Consider the following 27446-nt stretch of genomic DNA (forward strand, 5'->3'; position numbering starts at 1 on the left):
AAACTATGAAAAACAAGTCCAAGTATTTTTTTCATGACTTTTTTTCATGTTTTTTTTTTTTACGACAAATTTTACTATGACTTTTTTTCATGATTTTGGACGACATACTATACTATGACTTTATTTCATAGTTTTTGACGACATACTATACTATGACTTTTTTCATGGTTTTTTTACGACAAATTTTACTATGACTTTTTTCATGGTTTTGGACGACATACTATACTATGACTTTTTTACATGACTGTTGACGACATACTATACTATGACTTTTTTACATGATTGTGGACGACATACTATACTATGACTTTTTTCATGGTTTTGGATGACATACTATACTATGACTTTTTTCATGGTTTTGGATGACATACTATACTATGACTTTTTTCATGGTTTTGGATGACATACTATACTATGACTTTTTTTATGGATTTTGATAACATACTATACTATGACTGTTTTTCATGGTTTTCGACAACAAGCTATGCCATGACTTTTTTTTCATGACTTTTCATGACATACAATACTAGGACATTTTTTCGTCGTTTTTCACGACATACTATACGATGACTTTTTTTCAAGATTTTTGACGTCATATTCTTTTATGACCCTGTTTCATGATTTTTGACTGCAACTATACTATGACTTTTTTTCATTGTTTTCAACGACACACTGTAATATGACTTTTGTTCATGGTTTGTGACGATATACTATAATAAAAAAGTCATTTAATCATGAAAAAAGTCATAGTATAGTACACCATAAATGTAAAAAAAAATATTCTGAGAAAGAAAGGTCTTTTTTTATGTAAATTACGAAAAGAGAAACCTCACAGAACAAAACATTTTATTTCACTCAACAACACACACACTCAAGGACTCTCTCCAAACACATTCAAAAACACCTTGTAGCAAACAGTGGCTTTTGTTTCAGCACATTAACACCACCCCTGTGCTGAGAAGCTTTGAGGAAAGAGGGGGCGGGGCCTATGTCATGTACAAGGTCAAAGACAACAGTGGCTTAGTGCAATTATCTGGAGCGTGATGTTCAGCCATGCTATGCTGTGTACAACTACAGACACAAAGGCATGATGAAAACTCGACATTAAACTTTACAAAAAAATAACGTCACACACTGAGAAGCAACTATATAAACTTACACGTGTATTCATCTGGTCATTGAGGTTACCTGTGGCAGTCATTAAGTATTAATAAGTAAACTAACACACTTTGGGGTTCCTTATACAATGGTCTTGGTTTCAGAACACAATTTCAATACTTTATAAATTTGTTGTGAGACAGTGCATTATCAGTTGGGTTTGATTTCACAAAGTCTGGGCTTGAGGTGCTCAGTACAAAACTATGTAAAATACTCGTTTATCAAAGGTAAACAATGCAGCTTTCAGACAGCTGGTGTCACACGCTGCTCAAACACGTACAGCCACTGTGGAGTGAAATGAAAAGTCATCCATCTGTACGTCTGATGAATAATGGCAGCAGTGAGGGTGGAAAACAAGTCGCACCACTTGTTTGTGCATCCTTTTGTGTGACTCCGTGCGTGGGTGTGGTACATGAGAAGTGCGTGTGTCCTCTATAACCTCTCGAAGCCGACGGAGCAGAGGAGGAAGATGGCGTAGAGCAGTATGAGACAGAGTCCCAGCTTGCGGTCCAACCTCCAGCAGTTCAGATGCACACACAGGACCTGAGGAGGGAAAGGTGGAGAGATTAATTTCCTGTTGCACTGCCCTTAATATGATTCACTCGGCCTGAAAACAGAGACGAGGGCTCTCAGGCCAGGCTTTAATGTAACAATGGTCAGATAGGACGGAGATCTAACTCACAGTGAGTGTGACTGAGGCCAGCAGCAGAATCACTGAGTACACCAGGCCTTTGCTGTTGATTGTCACCTAAAAACCAGACATGATAAAGCATTAGTATGTTGTGAAATCATGAGGGCTGCTCCGTAATGGTCGACCAGAAAGGTCATTATTCGGCAAGATTTTATTGGTCGCTTAGTCGCATAAATAAAAAACGTGAAACTCTGTTAGGAGCTGCGCCTTGTCAAAATAAATCAAAACCTATATGTACCATGTGGGAATTTAATTTGAAAGGACAGACACAGGAAGAGGCCATGCTCAGCAGTCAGACAGGAGTCACGTTACAAACCAATTGCAGCCGACAGATATCTTTCCCTTCTCCCGTAAATATTCAGTCTGTGGTAACAAGAGTCACAAGAGTAGCACCCAGCGCCCGACCTCACATTTTCCAGGCGGTTAAAGACGATATGTAATAATTAAATTAATATTGCAAACATGTAGGTGACTAGTCGACTAATGGCCCTGAAGTTGGGTTGATTTTAACACTGGAGCGTTTACCACCTTGGTGCAGTTTGTTTGAGCAGGTGGGAACACAGATCTTGCACTCAGGCACGGACCAAAACAACCAGACTGAGATCTTGTTGAAAAGATGGTCTCTGTCTGCGCTATGGTGTGTTTGTGCTGTGGCTACAAAACAGCCCACGCTTGTCCTCTCTATTCACATCAGCGCTGAACAGGTGTAGGCTGTGTTGAAGATCACACTGATGCCCTGATGGATCTTCAGAAATATTTTTGGCTGATGAGCATGACACAGCTCAGGATGATTAATGTGCGCGTCCTTCTCTCAACTGTCTTCGTATGCTCCTTCAGCAACACATTATTTCCTAGCTGCACCTTAATTTTCAAACTGAATGGAAGGACAACTACTTGGTTCGGATCGAGGTCGGAGCACGTTCTCACCACAAAAGAAACGCACCAGAGTTTATTTGTAACCGGACCGAGACCACCTCTTCAAGAAGGTCTCTGTCTAGTTGTTTTGGTGCAAATCAGAGAGCAACTGCTGTGTTCACACCTGCCCAAATGAAGCGCACTTAGGGGCAAATTAACTTGAGTTCAATTGAACTGAACCAAACAGGACAGGTGTGAAAGCATCCAATTACATCCTAGTTCCTGACTCTGATCAGAGCAAACGAAACCTTTAAATACAGTAATTTACTTTATTTCCCCACCAACATTCATGTATAAAAAAATGTGTTCACTTCCTCTTTGAAATGCTTGACTGGAGTATTTTTTAAGTTTTTTTAGAGAGGTAAAAACAAAAAAGAGAGAGACAGAGGGATAACCAATAGGATGTTGCTATGTTTTAGGATATTGGGTCGAGTCAGCTGTACAAGAGACAGAAAACAGCTGGTGTTACCACTGATCCGTAGCTGACGATGAGAGTCCTCAGCGCCCAGGGGAAGCCCAGACCGAGCAGTACATCAAATATATTACTGCCAATGGAGTTGGACACAGCCATGTCACCCATCCCTGCAACATGTGACACACACATAATGACATGCATGTGAAAACAGGAAATGTGAAGGCATTCAAATGACATCAGACATCCAGTCAGACAGCTTGAGTTTTTTGCATAGTTTCTGACTGAGAATTAATTCGATTTACTTTTGTAACACACTAAAATGTGCAACAAAAGCTTTGTGGTACAAATCATTCATCTGCTGCTGTAAAAGAAAAAAAAATCATAAAAAAATCATAATATAGTGTGCCAAGAATAACCTTGATTTAGTTTTGTGACACAGCAAAATGTGCAAAAGAAAAAAAAAGCTAGGTGGTATAAATGATTCAGTAATGTAAGGATGTGTTCAGACACTTAAAGTCCTCCTTTTGATTATGTTTATGTCACCTGAAATGTCTAAACTTGACTAAACTGACTTGTATCTGTGCAAAAAAACAAACAACATAAACGAATAAAAGATGCTAACTTCACTGATCATTCTGGTAAGCCTACTAGTCACTGATTTTGGTGCACAACAGACTCGTCATCTGGGTCTGATTGAAAAATATTTGTTAAGTATTTTCTTTAAAATGTGTCTGTAGAGGAACTTTAAACGCACACACACACACACACACACACACCTTGCCGGGCGACGATGAGGCTGGCCATGCAGTCGGGGACACTGGTGCCGGCTGCCAGAAAAGTGATGCCCATGATGACTTCTGGGATTCCAAGTGTGTAGCTGATTATGGTCACCTAGACAGATACACAAAGGGAAGACGCCGTGTATCTTTACGTGTGTGTGTGTATGTGTGTGTGTGTGTGTGTGTGTGTGTGTTGGGGGGGGGGTACATTAGTGCGTCTCGTACCATCCAGACCATGAGGTAGGAGAAGAGGGCTATCCAGAGCGTGGAGGACAGGAAGGTGAGCAGATACCAGCGCTCCCACCGCGGCAGGTTACAGTCGGGGATGGTGCAGTGAAGCAGGATGCTCACGGGCCAAGAGAGCAGCCACTTCAGACGCACACACCAACCATCTGAGGAAAATATGCAAAAGACACACACACACACACACACACACACACACACACACACACACACACACACACACGTGTGCACACAAGTTTCCCCACAGGGATCATTACAGATTCATCTAAACTTGTAAATTATTCATGCAGCACGGCCTGTGAATCTTAGCATCATCCCTTTTTAATTAGCTCCATTAGCGATTAGCCCATCTATAACACTGCGAAACATTAGAAGTGTGTGTGAGAAAAGCCAAAGAGGAAGCTGTTATGTTTGTAGCAGCATCAGCGATGACAGTCTGAGTTATGAGTTATACAAATCTGCTTGCTGATAAAGTAAAAGGTCCAAAGATTTTGTAGCTTTAATATCTAACACATGACGAGTGTCTGCTCTCATTCACCACTCACCTGGCAGGATGAAGGGTTTGAAAGGAGCACTCTCCTCCTCTCCATCCTCCTGCTCTTCCTCTTCCTCCTCGTCCTCTTTCGGCTGCACTCCCCCACCTGTCTCCCCCCCCGCCTCTTTAACTCTCTCCCTTTCTCCCTCCAGCGGCTGCCTGTCTCCCTCGGCCATCGTCCCGTTCTCCCTCCCCCACTGCCCGTTAGCACCCAAACCGTCCTCCCCTGAAGCTCCCCCCTCCTCTGAGCCGCCCCGGGCCCGAATCAGCCTCTGTCTCTGTGAGCGCAGAGGGAGTGAGAGAGGAAGGGAATGGAAAAAGGAGAAAACAACATGACATAAGAAACAACTTCATCTGACGGCAGCTGACAATATGAGCACTGGCAGGAGGAGTGGAGCATCCACCAGAGGGGATTTGGAAAGCACTGATCGGGGGGCATGGTGCAGAGCAGGGGCAGGAGCGGCGGTCGCACTTTCATTTGGCACTGGAGATGACAAGCACACATGCAGGAGAGCTGAGAGAGTGAGGAAGCCGATTTGGAGATTGAGTTCTTGTCTGTTTTTGTGTCTGGGATAATGTTATGCATTAGGCAGCAGTCTGTGTGTGTGTTTGTTTGCGGGGAGCAAACAGGATGTTGTTTGATACGACATCAAAAATCCATCTCTCCGTGTTTCTGCCTACCTGCAAACCTCCTGCACAAAAACTGCACTATGAGGAAAATGTTGCTATAGCAAATTTGAAATATCAATACAGAAACTGAGAACACAATTACCTTAAACAAATAACACCACCGCCAAACTGAAATGGCAGCCTCTAAATCAAAGGGACTTTTCTTCAGGCACAAATGGAGCTTAAAGATTTCTCATGATGGCAGACTGTGGGAAGACTGAAAGAAAATAACCTCTTCAGTTCTGTTCAGCAAAGAGAACAACAAACAAGTCTCACTGAGGCCTGCTGTTTTTCTCAACATCCCTTCGTCTATATATATCTATATACGCACTTTTTCTTTGTTTTCTGCCATGACTAAATGACTAAAGGGTGTCAGTTCAGCATAATCAGATGTTACCCAGTCATTGTAAACCTTTCACCTCTTCCTAGCTGGAAGCAATGTGAACAAGTGAGCCAACCAAAATCAGAATTGTTTCAATGTTTCCCAATGAAGATGTCCTCATCTGCTCCGTGTGTAAGCGAACAGGCTAGGCAACATGTTGCTTGTTTGAGAAAATGTTCACCCTGGCACTATGTTGGTGTCGCTTTGTAACGACCAACCTATTTTCAGAGCAACAGCAAGGCATTGTGGAAGCTCACTCAGAGCTCAATAAGCTCCCTGATGCTCATCGTAGATCTGGATACTTTTTCACGAAACATCCACCACAGTTTGCTGGCTTGCTGCATGTTAGGATGGGGTGTAAGTTATTGCTCTGATCTGATTTTTTTTTATATCTTCACATAGTTTTTTAAAATGTGGCCAATATCAGATTCCAGTGTGAACTGGTCGCTGTCCTGAACTGACTGGCTTGCGCAAATCAACAATAACAAAGACGTCATGCACAGCCATTGGGAGCAATTTGGGGTTCAGTATCTTGCTCAAGGATACTTCAACATGCAGACTGGAGGAGCTGGGGATTGAACCGCTGATATTTCCATTGGTGAACAAACCGCTCTACCTCCTGAGCCACAGCTGCTATTTGTAGTGAGGTGTGTGAGGATGCGGAGTCAGAGGCAGGAGTGGTGGGATTGTGATGCGAATGGCTTCATTGAAACTGATTTCATCCAAAGTATCAGAAGGTAAAGTGCGACTTTAAACAACATCTGTTCATCACAGCTGTGTTTCATGTTTGTGTTCACCAAGTGACTTTAACCAGGGCAGAACTGAGACAATTGTCGATCTTTAGTGAATAAAAGTCCCATGAATTCTGCTGTGACTGTTCAGACTAAGGTCAAAAAAGGTTGCAAGAAATCAGACCAGTATCTGTTTTTTGGATTGCAAATGAAAGTGGCCCAAATCAAAATTGATTTTTGCTGTTTGCACTGTTATGGGGGGAAAAAAAAACACAGATTAGTCACAAACGAGCAAAAAAATCTGATTTGGGCCTCTTTTGACAGCAGTCTGAATGTAGCCATAGTAAAAGCCCCGGAAACTTTGCAGTGATGTCATTTTTAATGGTGCAACACAATTTAGTAAAGCAGCTAGTTAGCAGTTACTGAGAGCTTAGAGACGACTTTACAACACAAACTTAAGAACAGATGTGCGAGTGTCTGTGCTCCAGTTCAGGAACATAAGGGTGAGCGCAGTGATCCTTCACCATATTTAACTTTTAACATGACCCTGCTCATCTGACAGTGACATATTAAAATGCAGCACATGCACATTTAAATACCCACCAACCCAGCCAAAAAAACCAGGGGAACTTGATGTTACATGAAGGGTGTGAGGAGCGCGTGCAGTGTACCTCGTTGATGACCATGCGTCCTGCCATGCGCAGGCGGGTGAAGGGGGGGAAATGCGGGGTGATGAGAAGGCGGAGGCTTGCCTCTGAAAAAGAGAGCTGGTGGGGGTGCAGGTTCAGCAGCTCATCCACCATCACCACCCCTGAGTCCTGGCCGGCCACCACAGACGAATCTGGGGGAAGTGTGGGGAGATGGAGGAAGGTTAGATGAAGATATAAGTGAAAAGGAGAAGAGCTTAAAGTTATGCTAGGCAGGATTTTCCTAAATCATCATTTATGACTCACTATAAGTGTGTGGTGGTGTACTTATCCGCAGAGACTTTGCCCTCTGCCTCTATTTTCTTATTATTTTGCTGTGTTTGAGACATGCAGGTGAGGTTGGGACATTATAAAGAGGTAGCAACCAGGTAGTAGCAGCATGCATCCAAAACGAAGCTATGAAACTCACAGATACAGCCCAGAAAAAAACAGAAATCTGGCAAAGCTTGCTCCAGAACAAGAGTGAATATCTGGTGTTGGCTTTCACTTTCGCTGGTGAGCAGCGAAGGAGAGGATAGGGATGAAGAGGGACGCACAGTTGGCTTGTTTTCTGTTGGACACGTAGGCTCCAGCGGTTAGCTCAGTTAGCGTGTTTAAGTATTGGCTTTCCATTACAACAAATGTAACAGTCTTGCAATAGAAAATAGCTTGCAGTGTACACACAAGCAGTTTAAGTAAGACGGCCAAGATTGTTGTGTTTACAACCAGTAACCAACACTTCCTGCATTGTAAACCTTTAATAACACAGTGAGCGACAGGCAGCAGACAAACACGGAGACAAAGAGGACAGAGTGACAGAGTGGAAAAAAGATTTGTCCATCAAAGTGGTCTAGTTCTATTTCAGCCTGTTGGAAATCCACAGGGGAACAGAAATGGGTTTGACTGGCAGCCGTAACTGTGTCACTGGGTCTGCTGAATACTGGAGCTTCTTTGATATTTTGGATGTACACATGCCAACGTACAAACACGAGCTCCAGCACCTGGCTTCAGCGGCACCATGTCATTGTCACAGTCTCCGATACTTCCGACAGCAGTGGTCCGCCGCAGGCTGCTCAGACACGGCTGACCTGCCCTGCTGCAGTGTCTCTCTACCAGGCTGCACAGAGATCTGTTGAACCTACACACACACACAGGTGTTCTGTCCTTAGTGGGCATGGAGCACATGTTGATACAAACAGGATGGAAAGGTGAGAGGAAGAGAGAGACTCACTTCATGATGAGTATGTAGATTCCGTACATAGAGATCAGGATGATGGTCTCCCACCTGAAACACGCACGCAAACACAGATTCATAACCACAACATTCATCACAGTGACAGTCAGAATACCTTGCAAACTAATTTTCAAACAGTGTAATAAAGTTTCATTACAGTCTTACCACATGACTTTCTCATCATAGATCACCTGCAAACACAATGAAAACACACTTAAGTTACACCTCAAAGAAAATCACTTTACACACCTTATCATAGGAACACAATAAAAGATTGATTAGCTTAATCACGGGTATGTTGAAGAAACTGCAACACACAAATGAAAAGTACATATTTGAAAACATACATTTGTAACAAGTTTTGACTTAAGCCATGTGTACACATACACAGATATTTTAAAAAAAATCTGTAATTTTTTTTTAAATGAATAAAAATCTGTCCACATGACCTTCGTTTAAAAAAAAAAAAAATGAACACACTCAAGTGCAAAAATGACTCTATATGCTCGCCGGCGTTAGTGGTCTACTGCAGTCTGCCCTCATTGCAAAGGTAGTATTCAGGTTAATGTTATCTTTTTTCAAAACATCCACTGGAGATCTAATCACCGTTGACTGCCCTGCGATATAAGAACAAAGAAGCTCACTCAAAGATACAAGAAATGCTCTGCACATGTAAAAGTTTTCCTTCATGATGTCAAGCTCAGCTCACATCCCAGCTACATCAGCTGATCTCAAACAGCCCAATCAACTGATGCTCTTGCCTGCCTACTGTTGCTGCTTCCTCTGCAAGCCGCTTTGCAACCCGCCTCCACCCCAGCTCCTCCTTTTCATGCTGGGTCTGACTTATCAATGTCATTTCTGTTTGTCATTGATGCTGCTCTGTTCTGTTCCAGGGAAGTCTTTGCTGCTGCTCTCCCTGCCCCAGGCTTTCCTTGTTTGCACGTGGAAGGGCAGAGAGGTGTGTTCTCTCTGTCCCAGGCTTTCCACATAGGCACAAGGAAGAGGCTTTCTGCATAGACCCGAGGAGAGGCAGAGAGGCCCCAGTACAGAGCCATACCACCAAATATAATACTGCAAATGGAAATAAAGTTTTCTTTGACTGAAGTGTTCCTGACTGAATTATCATTCTAGGCAGACTTTAAACTGTAGACACTGAGGTAAACCAAGTAACACCCGGCAGAGCAGACGTGGTGCAGCAGTGCTAAGTTTAAGTGTATGGTAGTCATTAGACCAAGCAGTGCTAATGATACGTTATTTCTGACGCATGTTGATTATACAAAGTAATAAAGTAGTAAAGTAGTAAATCGGCATCTTAGAAAGCGTTTTTAAAAGTCTTCATTTTAGTGACCTAAAACTCTGTTTACGTGGTGACAAAAACGTAGAGAAAATATCTGTTTAAAAAATCTTGTTTGCAATTCTAAAAAACAGACACATTTAAGTGATCCTAATTGAAGGTTTTTTGTGTGTGTTTATGTTAAAAAAAATTATTGACTGACAGGATAATAAAAGAATATTGCCCTCAAAAATCCAGTATCAAGTCAAGCAGTAATATATGAACTCAGCAGCTTCTCCCGACTGGTAGCCAAATATATATTGTAGTTTGTGGTCTTGTGAATGTAGGCTTTAAAGTAAGTAAAGGTGATTTCTGGAGGCTTCCTCACCAGGATAAGCACCACTATGGACAGGATGTAGAAGACAGCATCACGAAACAAAGGCCACCAGCTCAGAGAAATGGGCTGCAGAGAGAAGACATGCACATTTTCATTAATGAAATCAAGCAAAAAGTGTAAGATGTATAATGATGTGATCATTTTCTGCACCAGAGAGTTTTACACTGGCAGAAATTGCTTTTACGTTTGAGATTGTATTTGGTCATTTGTCCTCTTTTAGTTACTAAAATAAGATCCTGGGGCTCCTTCTAGCTTCTGGTATGAAGACGGTGTGTGTACCTGTCCAGCAAAGATACCACAGAGCCCGATGATGACCAGGATGTTAAAGACAGCTGATCCCACGATAGTTCCCACACCCACATCTCCTTTTGTGATAAACACTCCTAAAAACAAGGGACATGAAAGAACAAGCTGTAAAACATTAACAGAAACAAATGTAATGTGACAATCTGTGAGAAATGGTGGATTGTATCTCCATCCCATACATTAAATTACACAAAAATGGACATTATCTCTCTCTCCTCTGAACAGGAATATTGCATCTTTGTTCATATCCACAGGGGCTGGGCAGATATCTTTTATCTTGTGTAGAATATTCACTGCAATATTGCCTAAAGTCCCTCCAACACTTATGAAAACCAGCCTTTTTTTCTGTAGAGAATAAAACAGATTACTTCTGAGGCAATATATGAGGAAATGTCCATTCTTACAAATTACAGCCATACATCTGTTTCTAGGCCATTTTAATAAGCTGCATGTTATTTCTTCTGTGAACAGCAGCAGGATCCAGGATCAGTCCCCTGTGGTGTTCCAGTTTCTCTCAGTGTGTGATGGTTTCTGTCTTTGCTTTATATCTGGGCCACAGTTTCCACAGACTGTGAACAACAAGACGTCTTTTTAATTTTTCACACAGGAAACTTTGATCTCATCGATGCCAGTGCCTGGATTTTAATATTTCAAATTTCTTTGGTCGTTTCCACTGAGATTGTACTTTTTCATCTCAGTCCACATTTACTGAAACCCTAACTTGCAGTGTTAGGAGTAACTGTGATTCAGCTACTTTTGGAGGTAACTAATTGTATCTGATTACTTGCTCAAATTAAATAGCTCAATCATTACTCATCACTTTTGTCTTGATAATAGCCAACAAATGTAGCCTGTTTTTCCAGGTTATGATCTAACGTCACCTGTAGTGATATGTGACTCAGTCAGAGTGGAGGGTCTGTCAAGGCTACGATAAATGCGCCTATCAAAACATATCCATATTATTCCACTACTTCCTTTTCATCATATTGAAAACGGTAATAATTGACAGCTGTCTTGTCTCACACTGTGCCACAGCAACACTAAATAATATAGCCAAGTGTGGATTAGTAAGAGCAGTGGTTCCAACTGGTGGGTCCCGGTCCAAAAGTGGGTCATGGGTCCATTCTGAATGGACTGCAAGTGACTTGCGAACATGTCAAGTTTTGTAAAAAAACACTTTATTTTGAAGCACAGTGAATTTCTGGCACAGAGCTTTTGTTTTAAAGTGCCATTTCCTGCTTTAGAGTGAGCGACTAACGGGCAGCTACTTGACAGAGACAGCACACTAGCTCGACAACATGGCCAAACGCAAGTAGGGGGCAGAATATATTAAACTGTGTGGACCCTGAACAAATGACTAAGGAGATATCTGGACCCCGTGGCTGCACCAGTTGGAAACCACTGAATAAGAGAATTGTTGCAGATATTAAAGTAAAGTAACGTAATTAAATTCACTGTGAGATAAGTAACTAGTAACTGCAACTAATTACTAATTTTCAGTAACTTGCACAGCACTGGTGATACTGACTTTGCAGCCCAGGTGCCAGATGGCCTGACGACCTATTTTCTAATTCACAATGAAATAAACTGACTCACACTATGATTATTTTTGTGCTTTGAATGTCAATAAGGTGCCAGAGAGAAAAGAACAACATAAAATGAGCTTGTTTTTTCTGTTTTTAAAAAGTGCATCTAAATCTAAACGATTTAAGACTCCAAATGTCCTGAAATCCTAGAAATGCCCCTGCATACACCTGAGCTTTGCAGGGCTACTGTGACTGGACTTGCCTCTTATCCAAGAAGAGTGAGAACAGCTTACCAACAGGCAATTGAGAAATATTATTAATGTGTGTTTATTAACTGGCCCCTGACCTCATGTCATTTTGCAAAAGTGGCCCTTGGGCAAAGCATGTTGAGTATCTCTGTCCTAACTACTTTGTGAACCGACGAACAAACAACACTAGCAAGAACATCTGAAACAATTCACAGGTGGACTGTCAAACCATCCAATAAAAATGAAACACGCTCCTCTGGCTGTCTTTCTTTATGTCTACTTTACGCTTGAAATCGGTTCCTCTGCCTGCAGACACTTGAATTCTCTCAGTCTTAATCAACTGAAGATGCATCTGATTGCAGGTAATTGGAGTGCTGATGAACAATCCACGGGCTAACTCATTTGAGCGAGTTACTGATTACACGAGTGTCATACTGACCAATTAGAGAGGTGAAGAGCTCGGGGGCGGAGCTCCCAGCTGCCATGAAGGTTGCCCCGGCAACATCTTGACTGAGCTGAAGGTTCTGGAGGGAAAAACAAATCCCGAATCAAATGACTGATCAGACGAATAACTGTGTATCCAAAGTCTAACTATTAAAAACACACAAGTGAGCGATATGTGATATGTTCCTTCAGTACAATGAACCTGGGCACTGCAGTTTAATTTGAGTCAATCTCACATGCAGGGAATAATCACTAGTGCGCCAAATGTGTATTAATCCGCGATTGAAAATAGTCCCCAACAAATGCACTTTACTCCTGTTTGAGTAATGTTTGCTAAAAACTATAGTGCCCATCTGTTTGGGGAATTTTTGAGCCTTTCATAAAAGCAAATAAACAAAAACTAAACAATACATCTGTAAATTTTCATTTAAGATTTACATCTTCAGCTGAAACAAATTTAAAAAAGGGCTTGTTGCTGAATTATACAGATGGGGAAGACAGAAAGTGGTGATAGATGGACTGATGCACTGTTGGTCTACGTCTTTTTGAAGGAAATATAGACAGTAACAAAATTAACTCTGTCCTAACACAAAGACAACATGAACTATCGAATTGTAGACTCAGATTGTTTTCGCACTCAAATGCATGATTTTATTTATCTATTATGATGTTGTTAGTTCATACCTCTGACACTTTTTCCAGCGATGGCACAAAGTAAACATCACACACGATGGCCAGCGCATGAAACATGTAGATAGCCTGTGAAATACAGGAGACATGTGAGCACATGGCTTAAATAAGTGAGTCTGTTTCTAAGTTTAATGCAACAAAATGTAGCTTCCTTCATTTTAAAGAGCAACTAAACCCCAGGCATTTGGCTTGAGCGTCTCCTCTCTGAAACGTGAACAAGTATCAAAAAGGGGTGGGGCTGGGAGGTCTCCATCGTGCCAAAGCGCACGCACACAAAATAAAATAAATCCAATCTATAGCCTGTGCTTTAGGTTGTATAGCTCAGCAACACTTAGAGAAAAACAGCTCCCTGCACTCAAGGTGATGTTTTTTTTTGACAAAGTGTAAAATGACAGACCTTCTCTGTAATCTTTTCGGCCTTGTCACAGTCTCGAGGGGATTCCTCTGTCTCTTTAAGAATGCGTTCTCCAGTGTTTGTTACCTTGATGCAGCCTTGCATGAATTACCCTACATGAATGAACTGTATTCCATTGAGTGTTTATTTTAGTTGTCTGTACATCTTTTGCACCACTTAGGCTACACTAATATATCTTCTTATTGGCCATTTGCTCTCAGCCTTCTGTTGCACTTACAGTGGCATGGTGAGTGTGACAGACCACTCAAGAGACTCTCTCACTGAGCTGAAATCAAACGAGTGCTTGTAACTTCAATAAATAACGTAAATAAATAGTCTCATACTGCCTTTTTCGTTTACGGTGTGTGGTGTTTCGTCGTGGGTGGGGCTCACACACACAAGAGCTCAGCGGAGTGGAGGAGAGACAGACAGCTGACAGTTGGAGAGTTGATAACGGCTGCACTCTATGTTGCTGTGAACAAAAGCTTTTTGAGTATAAAGTTCCTTTTACTAGCGGAGTTTGGCAACTCAATTATATAAATTAAAACCGGTCTCGATGAGACGCCAGGTCTGGTCACAATTGATGCAGCAAAGCTGTTCATTTTTATAGACGTTCTTTGGATTTAAAGCTCTTAAAGCCCAACAAGTCGGCAGCTACCTGCTTGAGCCAATGTTAGTTAGGTGCTTTGATCACACAGACAAATATGAATGTTAAAACTGTTGTCAGTATGGATATGCTACACACATTGTTAGTTTGCTTAGATACTTCACAATTAAATTGTTCAGTTCATTTTACTGAGCATCAAAGAAGACCATAATTTATTCAGATGTAGAAGTTTTATGGTAACTCACTGACTGACGGCTCGTCTCAGTCTGCCACAGTTTGAGTGGGTGGTGACAAAAGCTGGCTCCGTATACCTCTCTTGGTACAAGATTAGTCAGTAGCAAAATTCAATTCCAGGAGCCAGGTTTCAACCTGTCGAGGGTAGTCACAAATCCAATCATGTAGAATTTAAATACGTTGCACTCAAATGTGCAAAGCTGCACTCAAGATTTGGACCTGAATCAATCAGCAACACTACTAAATACCCATATATATTGGTTTTCAGCTAAAAAGTGGTTTGGGGGTTTAGTTACTCTTTAAATTCTGGTTTTCAGGCAGAGCTGATACTCACACAGAGGACATGAAGGAGTACCGCTCCCTGTCTCCTCTGCTCCATAGTGAAGATGTCTTCAGGAAAATCACTGATAGCTGGAGAAGAGATGGGAAGAAGCAGAAAGACATCTAATGATGTATAAAATGAGGGAAATCCCTGAACTAAAGATGAAACGATTAGTGAATTAACTGATTAGTCGATCCAAAGAAGAATCGGTCGGCAAGTAGAATCAATTAAAGGGGACCTGTTACGCTCATTTTCACATTCATACATGTATATAAAGTTTCTACTAGAACACGTTTACATGCTTTAATGTTCAAACTCTCTATGCTACAGCCACTGTATTCACCATCTGTCTGAAACACTTCATTGTAGCACCTCTCTCGAAAGCCCAGTCCTCTCTAATTGATGAGTGTTTCCGGTTCTTCAGTATCTCGCCAGCTGGGGAATGACTGTATCAAATTATAGCGGCACTTTCTACCATGGAAAAACACCAACTAAAGCCTCACGAGCAGACAAGTTCCAGCAGAAATATGATCTGAAATTGTGGAGAAATTAGCATCTGCAACCAAGATTACATGTTTCCCTGACATTAGCATGTAGCTACATTTAGCAGTGTAAGCTACGTAATGTAAACACTCGACAGGCACAATTTTTTCCCCAAGAAACTAAAGGTGACTTTGCTGTACTTTGTCTTCTGTGATTGCACACTGAGTATCTCTGAGTTTGGGAGTGTCAGTTAGATAAAGCAAGCAATTAGATGACACCGCCTCGGGCTCTTATTTCCTCAGGAGATTATAGCTGGCATTTTTTTCTATTGATTAATGAAGAAAAATAATCAGCACATTAATCAGCCATGAAAATGACAGTAATTTGCAGCTCAGCCCGGCACCTCCAGTCACTTGTGTGTACATGTGCGATATGTGTGTATGACTTGGTGTTATGTGTGTCCGGTTGTATCCCCTAGCAACAAGTGCCGGGACAGCTTGAGGTCATGTGACTACACAGGTTCAGTTGCATTCAGTTTCTCGTCCAGTTTCGTTGAAATAGCTCATCCTGTAACACTGTGTGCCACACTGTCCCTCATGCCATCTACACCCAGGTTCATTCATATTGACTTTCTTCTGCAACTCGAGCAACTCCTATAAAGTCAACCTTCAGAGCCATCTAATTTGGCTGAGTTAAGACGATGCATCACAACCACCCTCTGTCCAAATGTGAGGCTGTGCTTGCCAGACTGCACTGTCTTGCACATAAGCTCAAACAAATGCCCCGGCTCACTGCGCCATAAACAAAGCTTTTATTATTGCGAGGCAGTTCAGAACAACACTAATCTGGAGCGTCGCCTCCCAAGTGACTTTCTGATTTATAGAGGAGTCTGGATTTATAAAACCTCCACTGAAGATGAAGGTACAAAAACATGTGAGTGAAACAAGCGTGACTGAAGTGAATGAGATCCTGCACAGAGGCGACATTGTGCAGCGAGAGGCTAACATGTATCATTTGCAGGGATGGAGACACAGATATGGTGGGATATTATGACAACCTGTCACATGATTTTGTTTGGACACAGATCAAACAGTATATTTTTATCACCAAGAACAAGACGTGCTCTTGAAAACAGCAATATGGTAATCTGAAGAAAATGTCTTTGAGGCCTTGAAGTTAATCTGTACTGTATTTTCCCAATGCAGTTTCTCTAGCCTGATAAATGCAGATCAGTGTATTCTCTGTAATTGGCTCCAAAATCTCTTCATCTCACACCAGACCATAAGACAATGTCACTGTTTTTCTTCGTCTCTCGAAAACAGCCAAATACACCCGAGCACACACACAAGTGATGAGAGAACTGCTGATGAGAGGCCACTAATCAGCAGGTCACCACGACAGGGCAGGCACTTTGAACAGCTCCAGATGCACACACACCATCCAACCACAATTTCAGCATTCAGTTTCCTAGCAACCGGGTCCCCTCAAAGGCCTAACTGTGTTTAAACATCTAGATGAGCAGAGTTTGAAGAAATGAAGGATGAGCTGGAGTGGAGAGGTAGATCGATGCACAGAGGAGATAGACTTGGATTAAACACATTAATAGAGATGAGACGTGCTGCCTCGACACACAACACACACACACACACACACACACACACACACACTGGCGTTACCAAGATCATCACAGTGATATCACATTCATTATGGCATGAATATCAAAACCTGAGCTTAAATCTGGGCCTGTTAATGATTGAAAAGCTTATCATTTCACTTCATCAGCCTCAAAAGTGACTGTATATTTTACATTTTTTAAGGTAAGAAATTCTCTTCTTTGTATATAAACACACATGGTAAATGCCTCACCAGATCTCCTGCTGTCAGTCTGGTTGTCAGCTTGCTGGATGAGCCCTCTCTTGGAAAAGGAGATGCTGTGATCCATAGTGGGTCCATGTGAGCCTGAGGAGAGGGGTTGATATATAAATGCATACACTGATAAAATATACAGGAGTTATGATACTGGATATGTGAGTGGCTGTCAAATACAGTGAACTTACCTAACTATGGTATTTATTTTGTCTACTGTGCTGCTAAAACACTCTTTAAGGTTTTAATTAGCCTTTAATGTTATGCAAAACATTTTAATAATGTGCTTTACATGGTTATAAAGAACATATGTAACAGCAGATAAAAAAATCAGGACAGCTTTATGTAATTTTTCCTTGAGAAGCACCTGCAACATCACTGAAGTTGAAGATCCAGGCGGCTGCGAGCAGACCGACTCCACAAACGCAGAACCGGGGGAGGAGCCGCGTCTGCCCCGGTCTCCTCGGCGCCTTCATCCCGCCAGCCGCCGCCGGTCGCCGGCTCTCCGCTCAGAACATGTCGCCTCCTCCTCCACCTCCTTCTCACGCAGCCGGTCCCGTCTCCCCTCTGTTTGCAGACCGGATCCAACTGGCCTGTTGCTCTATCTTCCCAAATTTATCCTCTTTCAGCTGTTTTTAGCTTCTGGATCCATCCACGGTGCGGGAGGAGGTTGGAGAGGTCCGGCCTGCCATCATCAGCATCTCAGCACCGACGCAGCATCCGCATCCACCGGCTCAAACTCTAGCAAACACACAATGAATCATCGGCCAGCTCCTACATACAATCATCTCTCGATTCAGAGCATCCCCCTGTCCCTCCTGGCCTACATCTGATCCCCCACTTTATGATGCTCCGTGTGAGAGGGAGGGGGTGTTTTCCTCAAGTCACAGACGAGACCACCAGGGAGCGCCTTGAGCTGGGAGGGGCGACTGTGGAGACTGTGAGGCATGGGAGCACACATACACGTTTACTGCATGTAATCCAAAATGTGGCGAGTAATTAGAAACATTTATAATGTTGAAGTGAATCTGGGGGACTCAACAGATGATAACAGTGACGGGCTGGTCTGTTGGTGGGTTGTCAAAGGTAATTAATGGTCTTACTGAGAGAAGAGAAGAACTCATCTCTTTGTGAAAGGGCAGGTTCACTTTATTTAGGTCTATCTTGACAATACAATACTCCCTTAACAATAGGTACAACCCCAATTCCAAAAAAGTTGACAGTGTATAAAATAAAAGCATAAATAAAAACAGAATGCAATGATTTGTTTAGCCATTTCTACCTATATTCAATTGAATACAGCACAAAGACGAGACATTTAATGGTTGTCTTTGGTAAATATGCGCTCATCCTGAATTTGATGCCTACACACGTTCCAAAAAAAGTCTGTAGAGGGGCAGCAAAAGACTGAGGAAAGTTGTGGGATGCTCAAAAAACACCTGTTTGAAACACCCCACGGGTAAACAGGTTAACTGTTCACAGATTAAAGTATCATGATTGGGTATGAAAAGTGCTTCGTCAAATGGCTCATTTGTTCACAAGCAAGGTTCATCACTTCATGAAAAACTGTGCAGGAAAATAGTTCAACAGTTTAGAATCTTTCTCAAAGCACAATTGCAAGGACTGTAGGGATTTCACCATTTACAGTGTGAGTGCCTGTGACCTTTGACCTCCTGTGGCAGTAGTTCCCAACTGGTCCTGCCACAGGGTCAGGATTTCTCCTCAGTTATTAGTTCAAGGTCCACACATTTTAATACATTTAGTGTCATACTTGCTTTTGGCCATGTCGTTGAGCTAGTTTGCTGTCTCTGTTACATAGCCGCCCGTTACTCGTTCATTCTACAGCAGGGGATGGCACACGTTCCTGAGTCACTTGTGGTTCATTCAGAATGGACCTGCAACCCACCAGTTGGGGAACCAATGCCTTAGGCGACAGTGCATTAAAATCCGACATGACTGTAAGAGGGATATTTCATGGGCTCAGGAACATGTTCATCGCTGCATCGTCAAAGGGAAGACATATATCAACAACATCCAGAGACACTGCAGACTTCTCTGGGCCGCAGCTCATTTGAGACGGACTGACACAAAATGGAAAAGTGTGCTGTGGTCTGAGGAGTTCACATTTCAAATTGTTTTTGGAAATCATGGACGTCTTGTCTTCAGGGCTAAAGAGGAAAAGGACCATCCAGATCACTGCAAAGTTCAAAGCCAGCATCTGTGATGGTATGAGGGAGTGTTAGTGCCACTCTCACATCTGCGAGGGCTTTTTGGAACATGTTGCAGGCATCAGATTCAGAATGAGTGAGTATTTACAAAAAGAAAAACAACAGAGTTGATCAGTTTGAACATCAAATATCTTTGTACTGTAATCAGCTGATTATACATCATCAGTGCTTTCTGTTTTTATTTACATTTTACACAGTGTCTCAACTTATTTGGAATGCGAGTTGTACATTGAATGAGTTATTGGTTGCTGTAACCATCTCCCCCTAATGGCCACGAGGAGATCCCCTTCTCAAACAATTTTAATGTAAGCAAGGTTCCTACCCCACTTTTCCAGACTCAGATTTTCATACTTCTCCACAGATGTTTCAGACCATATATGACTTCAGAGTACAAATAGCTAGATGTTTATTATGTAAATAAACTGTTGATATGTACATTAGATTCTGACTTTGTATGCTTCTGTGTTGCCAAATAATTGCCAGAAAATTGTAGCTGAGTACTGTAGCTCACACAAATCGATTAACGTCAAACTAAGAAAAGTTCATGTCTGCACAGAGAGAAAGTAAACTAACCAGTTCTACCTACAGTCATATTATTTTCCTTTAAATGGTCCCTATAATTGTGACTGTGTTGGCTGCTTGTTCCAAACGCCATGAAAATACTCCGCTTGTAGATCAATTAATTTAGATATACTGAATTTTATATTTTAGAAAACAGAAAAGGGGCAATAGTCTAGAAACACAAATATTTTTTCATAGTCTCTTTTCTTAACACTCATCCAGACCTAAAAATTACTAAAAATCAAATTCCATACTTTTCCATACTGTGTAGAAACCCTATGTAAGTGAAATCTTAAAAAACAAAACAAAAAAAACAAAACAAAAAAAAGATGTCCACAATTCAGCAACCTGAGTTTAAAAAAAATCAAGTGTTTTTTCAACCAAACTTAGTCTTTTTAGCAGGAGAAACAATGGCAAGATTTTTTTTGTTCAGTTTAAATAAAAATATTTCTGTACATTATTTCACTAAAGGTATAAATAAGCCATGCTGATAGATATCTGATATTCCAACTCACACATTCAAGTCCTGTTAAATCAGACTTACTGATATAATTAAATCTAAAAAGAGGGGCTTCTCAGAGCAGATGGTTTCAAATCAAATTGGCCTTTTTTTCCTGCTTTGATTCAGCCCTGTGATCCGCTGGGTAGAAACATATTTAACTACCATAAGCAACAACAACAAAACACATTCAGGCAGAAAAATGGAGGTAATGCGTTTATAAGAGCGTTCAGATCAAACAGGAGGTAAGGCTCCATAATGCACACTGCAGTAGGGCTGTAACATCAAGCGCGCACCACTCCACAACTTGTTGATGGGAAAAAAGTTTCCTGAACAGCTTCCTGAAGCTACGAAGGCTAAAACTGTGAGAGCGATGACAGACAGCAGAAATACTTCTGCTGTCTGGAGGGCTGTTTCCAAGATACCTGCACACCTTCGGCAACAGAGAAACCAGAGGGATGATGATATATGAGCAAATGTAAAGAGAAAGAAATACAAAATGTATTCCTATGCAGAATAATGCTGTTAGTTTGACCTTTCACATAAGAAACTGAAGTACCTTCTGTTCTGACGTTCTACTGTGAGACTTTGAGGTTTCCGCAGCTTCTCAGTCTCCTCCTGTAAACACAGAACCAGACATCACTACAGCGCTACAGCTACAGTCACACAGCTGCTGTCTGACAGACTGTTAATCTGGGTGTTGTAGTGGCACACTCTAGTGGTCATTTGTAGAAGTACAGGATACTGAAACAAATCTACTCTCAGTTGGCTCGCATGTGCGTGCTTGCGCGAGACTGTGAGACATGGGCACCGCGTTCGTGTGTGTTCACATGCTTTTGCTGGTCTCACGCACAAGTGCGCACACATAAGAGAGGCAGTTAGAGCTACAGCCTACAATGAGGCTACAAACAGAGTTCAAATGACGTTTTTCCAAACAACTTTTTACGTCAGGGCTTCAGGACACTTGGATCACTACAGACGAGCAGATATTTTGTGGACGTTTGAATCTGGGGCGCCATAAGCCTCCATTAGGTCGAGTTGTAGGTGGAGAAATAAAATGTATTATTATTATTTATTATTGTGTTGCTACCCCCTCTCCTCTGGGATCTCCGCAAGTGTTGTGAGGACTCTAAAACTTCACCTGAGTCTCCCTCGGCATATGGGTGAGTAGATAATGGCTGAATTTTCATTTTTGGGTGCACTATCCCTTTAAAGTTACAGTAAGGTGTGAGGTCTCCTGTAGGTTTAATCTTGAAAGCAAAGATTTGGTTAAAAAACATTTCAGGTTATGGTTCTGTTAGGTTATCCAAAAAGTGATGAGACAACCCAGTTCTGTCTCTAATAAACCAAGTTGGTGATGGCAAATTCGTCAAACTAAAGGCTTCAAAATGGTATCTATAAACCAATGGGTGACGTCACACTGGCTACATCCACTTCTTTACAGTCTAAGGTCTATTTACAGGAGGGAGGTGTCATACATTTCTGAGATCTGTGGAGTCTGACATGCTGGTTTTCACTTCAGCTGACGAGGCCAGCAGCTTCATCTCCAGTGCAAAGGACAGAGGGGGACTAAGTGGTCCTTCCTTTCCTCCCATCAGGTCATTCTCAGTAGCACTGGAAAAAAACAGCAGACACACACTGTAGTGTGGGGCATACAGATGGCTCACTGTGCGTCATGATATTCATTCAAAGCAAGAGGATATTGTCTGTCAGGGTTACAGTGAAGCCTCATCCAGTCTGTCCTCCAACTGCTCTTTCAGCGCCTGGTTGGTCAGCCTGAGATCCTGGAGTACAGAAACGTGACCAGACAACAAAACACACTTCAACATCTCATAGCATGAAGACTTCATCTGACCGTGGTCAGCAGCTGAGTGAATGCTGTTATCTCTACCCTCTCTGAATGAGAACATCTTTACCTCTATGATGTTGGAGCACTCTTCTACTGTTTCCTTTGCGTATTTTAACTGCAAGTCTCTCTGTAACAAACACACACAAGAAAAAAAGGTGATGTTTAAATAATAAAAGACAAAAAATTGTCAGGATATTCATGGTGACCTCCAAAAAGAAAGATCAATATTTATGACTTTTTGGTACGTGGCTACTGACGTCTCTGTTCTTACCTGATGAATAACCTCATCCCTAACCTGCAGCCCTAACTCAGCCTCTGCCATTTCCCACTGAAGAAACACACAACATGACAAATCACAATGTATACTGACTAACTGTAGAATGAATGTAGAGAGAGTAAAATGGTTCTCCAAGTTGAATCCATGGTGTTACCTCGAGGGCTTGAAGTGTAGCCTTGGACTTTCTCAAGGTGATCTTGTCTCGGTCTCTCTCCTGCTGAAGGCTCTTGAGCTGAAAAAGTCAGGATGACATTTAAATGTAAAAAACTGTTTTGAAATTTCTGTACCACTTCTTAGTGTAGTACATGACAGATTAAAGTTGCTGACTGAAAAGTAACAGACATACCTCTGCAGTTAGCTGCTTATTCTGCTCCTTCAAAGAGCTGGATTCCTTCTCCTGCAATAAACACATCATGAAGGGACACCTGGAGATATTTAAAAAGATAACCATCAGCCCATATGACTGGTTGAGTTTTAACTGTTCTAAGGAAATCTGACATGTGATTTACTTTACCAACTGTGACTGCAATGATGTTTAGACACACTCACTATGATAGTGCTCTGTTGGACAAATAGGGGTAGTGTAGATGAATGCTGATAAGTCCCAGAACAAGTCTGATATGGTTGATAACATAGTTGGCTTTATGATGTCAGGATTACATATTCACATTTAAACAGACACCAGTACAGAATCCAGTGCCTAGAATTTGGTAATGGTACCCAATGGTACCTTTAGTCAGTAGTTTACTTTCTCTGTAATGATGAAAATGTAATTTTTTGACAAGCTACAGGGGTGAAGTATTGGACAAAAATCACACTTCTGCTCCTCTGCACTTTTCTAATCATGCATGGAGTGAATCTTCTCTTTTTGTCTGTGGGCCTACGTATATGTGTGCTCAACTAGCAGAAATGCTAGGCTTAACTAAAAACAATCTAAAAAGAAAACAGATCAGACACCAAAACTATCCTAGAGGATCAGTATTTTGGCTAGCTGGGAAGCTGACAGAGTGGCAGTGGATCTCCGTGCCCGGCTTCCAGACTTCAGGGCGCTCCTGCTACCTATCTGACACTAAACCCGGCGCCTCTGCAAAGCTCTGTTGCTGGCCTTGGAGCTACGTGGCTGGCTTCCAGGCTTAGGGGCGCTTCACAGCCCTTCCATCTCTTATCTAAACTCAGCATTCTCACTCAGATGCAGTCTCAAGTACCAAAAATTGGTACTGATGGATTTAAAGTGAATTTATACTCTGTGGTACCAACATAATTCGGTCGGTACCTTTAAAAGTACCAAGTTCTTTACCCAATCCTTGCTGACATTACTCTATGTTATGACTGTAATCAACAAACTCGCAATCAATGTTTTCCAGTGACATACATAATGAAAAATACAAAAATCTGAAACATACAATTTTGATGAGAAAGTCTGTCATTTCTTATCAAATGTTGCCTTAAAAGTAAAATCTCTGACATAAACTTAAGTGTTAATGCAAGTGAGATGCCACTGCAGTGAGGGCCTGCATACATATGTCTACTACCTGGATTGGACTACAGTACAAGACACAATTACAATTACACTAAAAATCAAGAGGAAATCAAGGGTGACAATATAGAGGTTTGTGAAAGATTACAAAAACATTCAAATGTAAAGCTTTGTCTGTGAAGTAACCCTGAAATAGAGCTGAGCACTGCAATTTAAGACTAGATTTCATCAAGGATTCTGCTGTGTGTGTCTGATGTCATGATTTAGTGTGGTCTTAAAGACAGCATAACATTTTTACATGATAAGTCTAAATATCTTTAAAAAAAAAACACCAGTTATACATTGTAACACAGTTACACATCTGGTTACCAATTCCTGAATCTTTTTTTCGAGGCATTTCTTTGCTTCCAGGTCATCAGCCAGGAGACCTCTGCAAGGCTCTGCTTCAACCTGCTGTGCTTCCCTGATGATCTTCTCCTGGCTGCAGACACACAAACAGTTTTTTTCTGACCACAGCCTGAAAGCACTGGTTCAAAGCCACTAAATAAAGCAGAAATCAGGGCAGGCACGTACCAAAAACGCTGAATAATTAAGTTAAAAAAAAAATACATGCTTTAACATATTCTGTGTTGGAGGTAAGCCAACAGCATGTCTGTGTACAGCAGGAAGATCAAACAGATGACTGATACGCTTAAAGATAATTGCAGTGTTAAGAGTGGTTATCAAATGGTTGAGGGACCCTTCTGCTGATGAATATAGAATATCATGTGTGACTACTTACTCTTTCACTTGTTTCCTGAGGAAGGCATTGTCTGAGCGCAGCATTGCCATTTCATCATCTGAGACATCCAGCCATTGCCTCATCTTAGCATTTAGGTCCTTCTGCTGGTTTAGGCTGAAATTCAGCTCTGCTATTTCCTCACACATCTCCTTCTGTGCCCTATACACACACAAACAGACACATACACACACACACACACACACCAGCGAATCATCAAATATGCTGCTAAGTAACTAAACCAAAGATTTTTTGTTTTGTTTTTGAGGGTTCACTCAGTGAACATCACTTACAGATTTTCCTCTGTGACGTCCATCCTGCTGGCTTACTCCTCCCTGGTGCTTGTGTGTGACAAAAGGTCCAGCAAAAAACATACATAAGCAACACAGCTTTAATGATATATCTTTTCTCCAACCTTTTTTTCTTTAAAATGACACATTGTGACTGGGCCCACTGGATAGTACTGACAGTGTGAATCTCCAATATTACAAAAGGGTTACATCTGAATTCATTATTTTAGGCAGAAGTTTATATGTTGAGAAAAAAAAATTGTTGCATGAAGACAAAGGAGTAGAAGCACTGCTGAGTCTTGGTAGTAGTCACACACAGGTGCTCTTGCACTTTATATGTTTTGATTGAGAGTATACTTTACTCATGCAATCAGCCCTTCACAAGATGAAATATTAATTCTGTTGCTTTGCATCTTATCACTGTGCAGCATAGCCTGTTTCTGGACATTTTTCAGCCTTATTGCCCAGTTTAAAAGTAATCAAAAAGTTATCAAATGAAATGACTACCATTGTGAAGTAATCAAAGATCAATATTTATTAAAGATACTTTTGGCAAGTATCAGAAGAGCCATAACTTGCAAATGGTTGCAAGTTGATCCTCCAACATTGGGCCATGGCTGGAGATTATAAATGAAATATACTGTATGGTAAGACTTCATTTTATTCTAAGACTTGAGATGGAAAAATATACAAAATATTGGGAGAAATGGACCCTGCGATAGTCTGGCGACCTGTCCAGGGTGTACCCTGCCTCTCGACTAATGTCAGCTGGAATAGGCTCCAGCTCCCCGTGACCCTCAAGAGGCTACGGAAATGGATGGATGGATGGGAGAAATGGATTGTGTATGAATACTGCTGAGAAAAATGTGACACTGTATGCCAGGATGTAAGTGAAAAATGTATTGTCATTTGACCTTGTAACACCAATGATGACCTTATGTTCTTTTTTTCTCATATAAAAAAAGTAATCAGATGTTAAAAGTTACACTACTTTAAGGAAATAACACATGTAGTAACAATAGTCACATTATTTTTAACAGGGTAATAGTAATCTGTAACCTATCACATTTTAAATGTAACCTTCCCTACACTGCTAGTATACTGTACAATAATTCTTACAACACTGTGTAAAGCAGAAATACTTGCAGGAAGACCATAATATCCATTTTCCAACCTTTCAAGGCTGATTTCATGTGACATTTTGAAAAAAATGACAGATTTGGGGATAATGATGACTGTATCACAGCATGTTAGTGGGGGGAAAGGTCACCTTGAGTATGTGTGAACATTATCTGCCCCTGCTGAAATACTTCAATCTTTTAAAGTCACCCAATCTGGCATGAATAACTCAACATTACCCCATAAGCACAATTTCATTAGCAAGTTATAGTAACAAGGCTGTTTCAAATGTAACGTTAGCTCAACACAGCTAGCATTGTCAAGTTAACATTTAAAACAAGTGAAGTACACGAGCTTATCTCATCATTAATTCGCTAACTGGCTAAAATACTAACATTTCACATAAGTTTAGAAGCGTAAAATATGCGTAAGTTACTGTAATTAAAAAAAAATACGTCGTGTCATTTCTAACACCCTTCATTTACGTTTCCACAGACTTTGCTAGCTACTGTTACTGTTAGCTAACATGTAGCTAGCAAGACAAACTTTCCCCAAATTCCAAGTTAACCAAAAAAAGCATACTGCTTAAACTGCAAAAAATTTATAGTGATATTCACTATAAAATGGACAACAAAAATGTCTTACCGGCGAGTAACTCCAAACCACTTCAACCTAAATTAAAGAAACTAATTGAAGTCCTAGCTGTGCAGGAAGGAGGCGTTGCCAGGTGCGCCCATACGCTTCGTAGCAACCGACGGGAACACCAGCGGTTACCACAGCGTCATTTGACGTCAGACCCGGAAGAGCTACGCTTTATTAATTAATTAATTAATTAATTAATTAATTAATTTATTTATTCACTTATTCATTTAAGGAAACAATCAGGTAAATAAATAAGGAGCACAAAGAGCGATGTTTTTAGAGTTACTCTTCAATTTGTCCATGTATTTTAGTTACTTGAAGTTATTTATGAACACAGTGAAAGAGGAAGTACATCTTTTCCACTCACAAGTATGAATGTAATATTTACCCAAAATAATCACAAGAATATACAGTACAGGCCAAAAGTTTGGACACACCTTCTTATTCAATGCGTTTTCTTTATTTTCATTACTATTTACATTGTAGATTCTCACTGAA

The 27446-nt window shown here is 41.2% G+C and overlaps 2 protein-coding genes across 7 annotated transcripts; both read right to left on the reverse strand.

Annotated features, from left to right (window-relative positions):
• Window positions 1-886: 886 nt before the first annotated feature.
• slc24a6a (solute carrier family 24 member 6a) lies at window positions 887-17727 on the reverse strand. 4 transcript variants are annotated; one of them, XM_049586553.1, is made up of 17 exons: window positions 17596-17727; window positions 17229-17321; window positions 14892-14968; window positions 13317-13391; window positions 12628-12712; window positions 10388-10491; window positions 10100-10174; window positions 8604-8629; window positions 8436-8489; window positions 8206-8342; window positions 7271-7359; window positions 4747-5014; window positions 4184-4350; window positions 3956-4070; window positions 3234-3346; window positions 1841-1906; window positions 887-1701 (listed from the first exon to the last, which is right to left on the reverse strand). In XM_049586553.1, exons 1-17 carry the CDS (start codon window positions 17702-17704, stop codon window positions 1591-1593), a joined length of 1764 nt encoding a protein of 587 aa, XP_049442510.1. In that variant the 5' UTR covers window positions 17705-17727; the 3' UTR covers window positions 887-1590. The 4 variants fall into 4 exon arrangements, with proteins under 4 accessions (XP_049442510.1, XP_049442508.1, XP_049442509.1 ...); XM_049586551.1 differs by having other exon boundaries at window positions 7190-7359; XM_049586552.1 differs by having other exon boundaries at window positions 8188-8342.
• A 111-nt stretch (window positions 17728-17838) lies between these two features.
• On the reverse strand, window positions 17839-27052 carry LOC125894888 (microtubule-associated tumor suppressor 1 homolog). 3 transcript variants are annotated; one of them, XM_049586556.1, is made up of 12 exons: window positions 26952-27052; window positions 25191-25238; window positions 24901-25059; window positions 24489-24600; window positions 22989-23039; window positions 22797-22874; window positions 22637-22693; window positions 22433-22492; window positions 22236-22300; window positions 21995-22130; window positions 21076-21134; window positions 17839-17969 (listed from the first exon to the last, which is right to left on the reverse strand). In XM_049586556.1, the coding sequence occupies exons 2-12, from the start codon at window positions 25211-25213 to the stop codon at window positions 17963-17965; spliced, it is 807 nt and encodes a 268-aa protein (XP_049442513.1). In that variant the 5' UTR covers window positions 25214-25238; window positions 26952-27052; the 3' UTR covers window positions 17839-17962. The 3 variants fall into 3 exon arrangements, with proteins under 3 accessions (XP_049442513.1, XP_049442511.1, XP_049442514.1); XM_049586554.1 differs by lacking the exon at window positions 17839-17969 and adding an exon at window positions 20736-20949; XM_049586557.1 differs by lacking the exons at window positions 17839-17969; window positions 25191-25238; window positions 26952-27052 and adding an exon at window positions 20736-20949 and having other exon boundaries at window positions 22989-23067; window positions 24901-25040.
• Window positions 27053-27446: the final 394 nt, after the last annotated feature.

Source organism: Epinephelus fuscoguttatus, linkage group LG9, assembly GCF_011397635.1.
Source record: "Epinephelus fuscoguttatus linkage group LG9, E.fuscoguttatus.final_Chr_v1".
NCBI lineage: Eukaryota > Metazoa > Chordata > Actinopteri > Perciformes > Serranidae > Epinephelus > Epinephelus fuscoguttatus.

Excerpts from the sequence above, each read along its gene's own strand:
- slc24a6a (XM_049586550.1), bottom strand. The coding sequence starts at position 17,704 with ATGAAGGCGCCGAGGAGACCGGGGCAGACGCGGCTCCTCCCCCGGTTC. Across the intron at positions 17,322-17,595 it reads CAACTTCAGTGATGTTGCAG|GCTCACATGGACCCACTATG; the intron begins GTGCTTCTCAAG and ends CCCTCTCCTCAG. Across the intron at positions 10,492-12,627 it reads GCTCTTCACCTCTCTAATTG|GAGTGTTTATCACAAAAGGA; the intron begins GTCAGTATGACA and ends CCTTGTTTTTAG.
- LOC125894888 (XM_049586554.1), bottom strand. The coding sequence starts at position 25,213 with ATGGACGTCACAGAGGAAAATCT. Across the intron at positions 24,601-24,900 it reads CTCAGGAAACAAGTGAAAGA|CCAGGAGAAGATCATCAGGG; the intron begins GTAAGTAGTCAC and ends GTGTGTCTGCAG. Across the intron at positions 22,493-22,636 it reads GGGATGAGGTTATTCATCAG|AGAGACTTGCAGTTAAAATA; the intron begins GTAAGAACAGAG and ends TGTTTGTTACAG.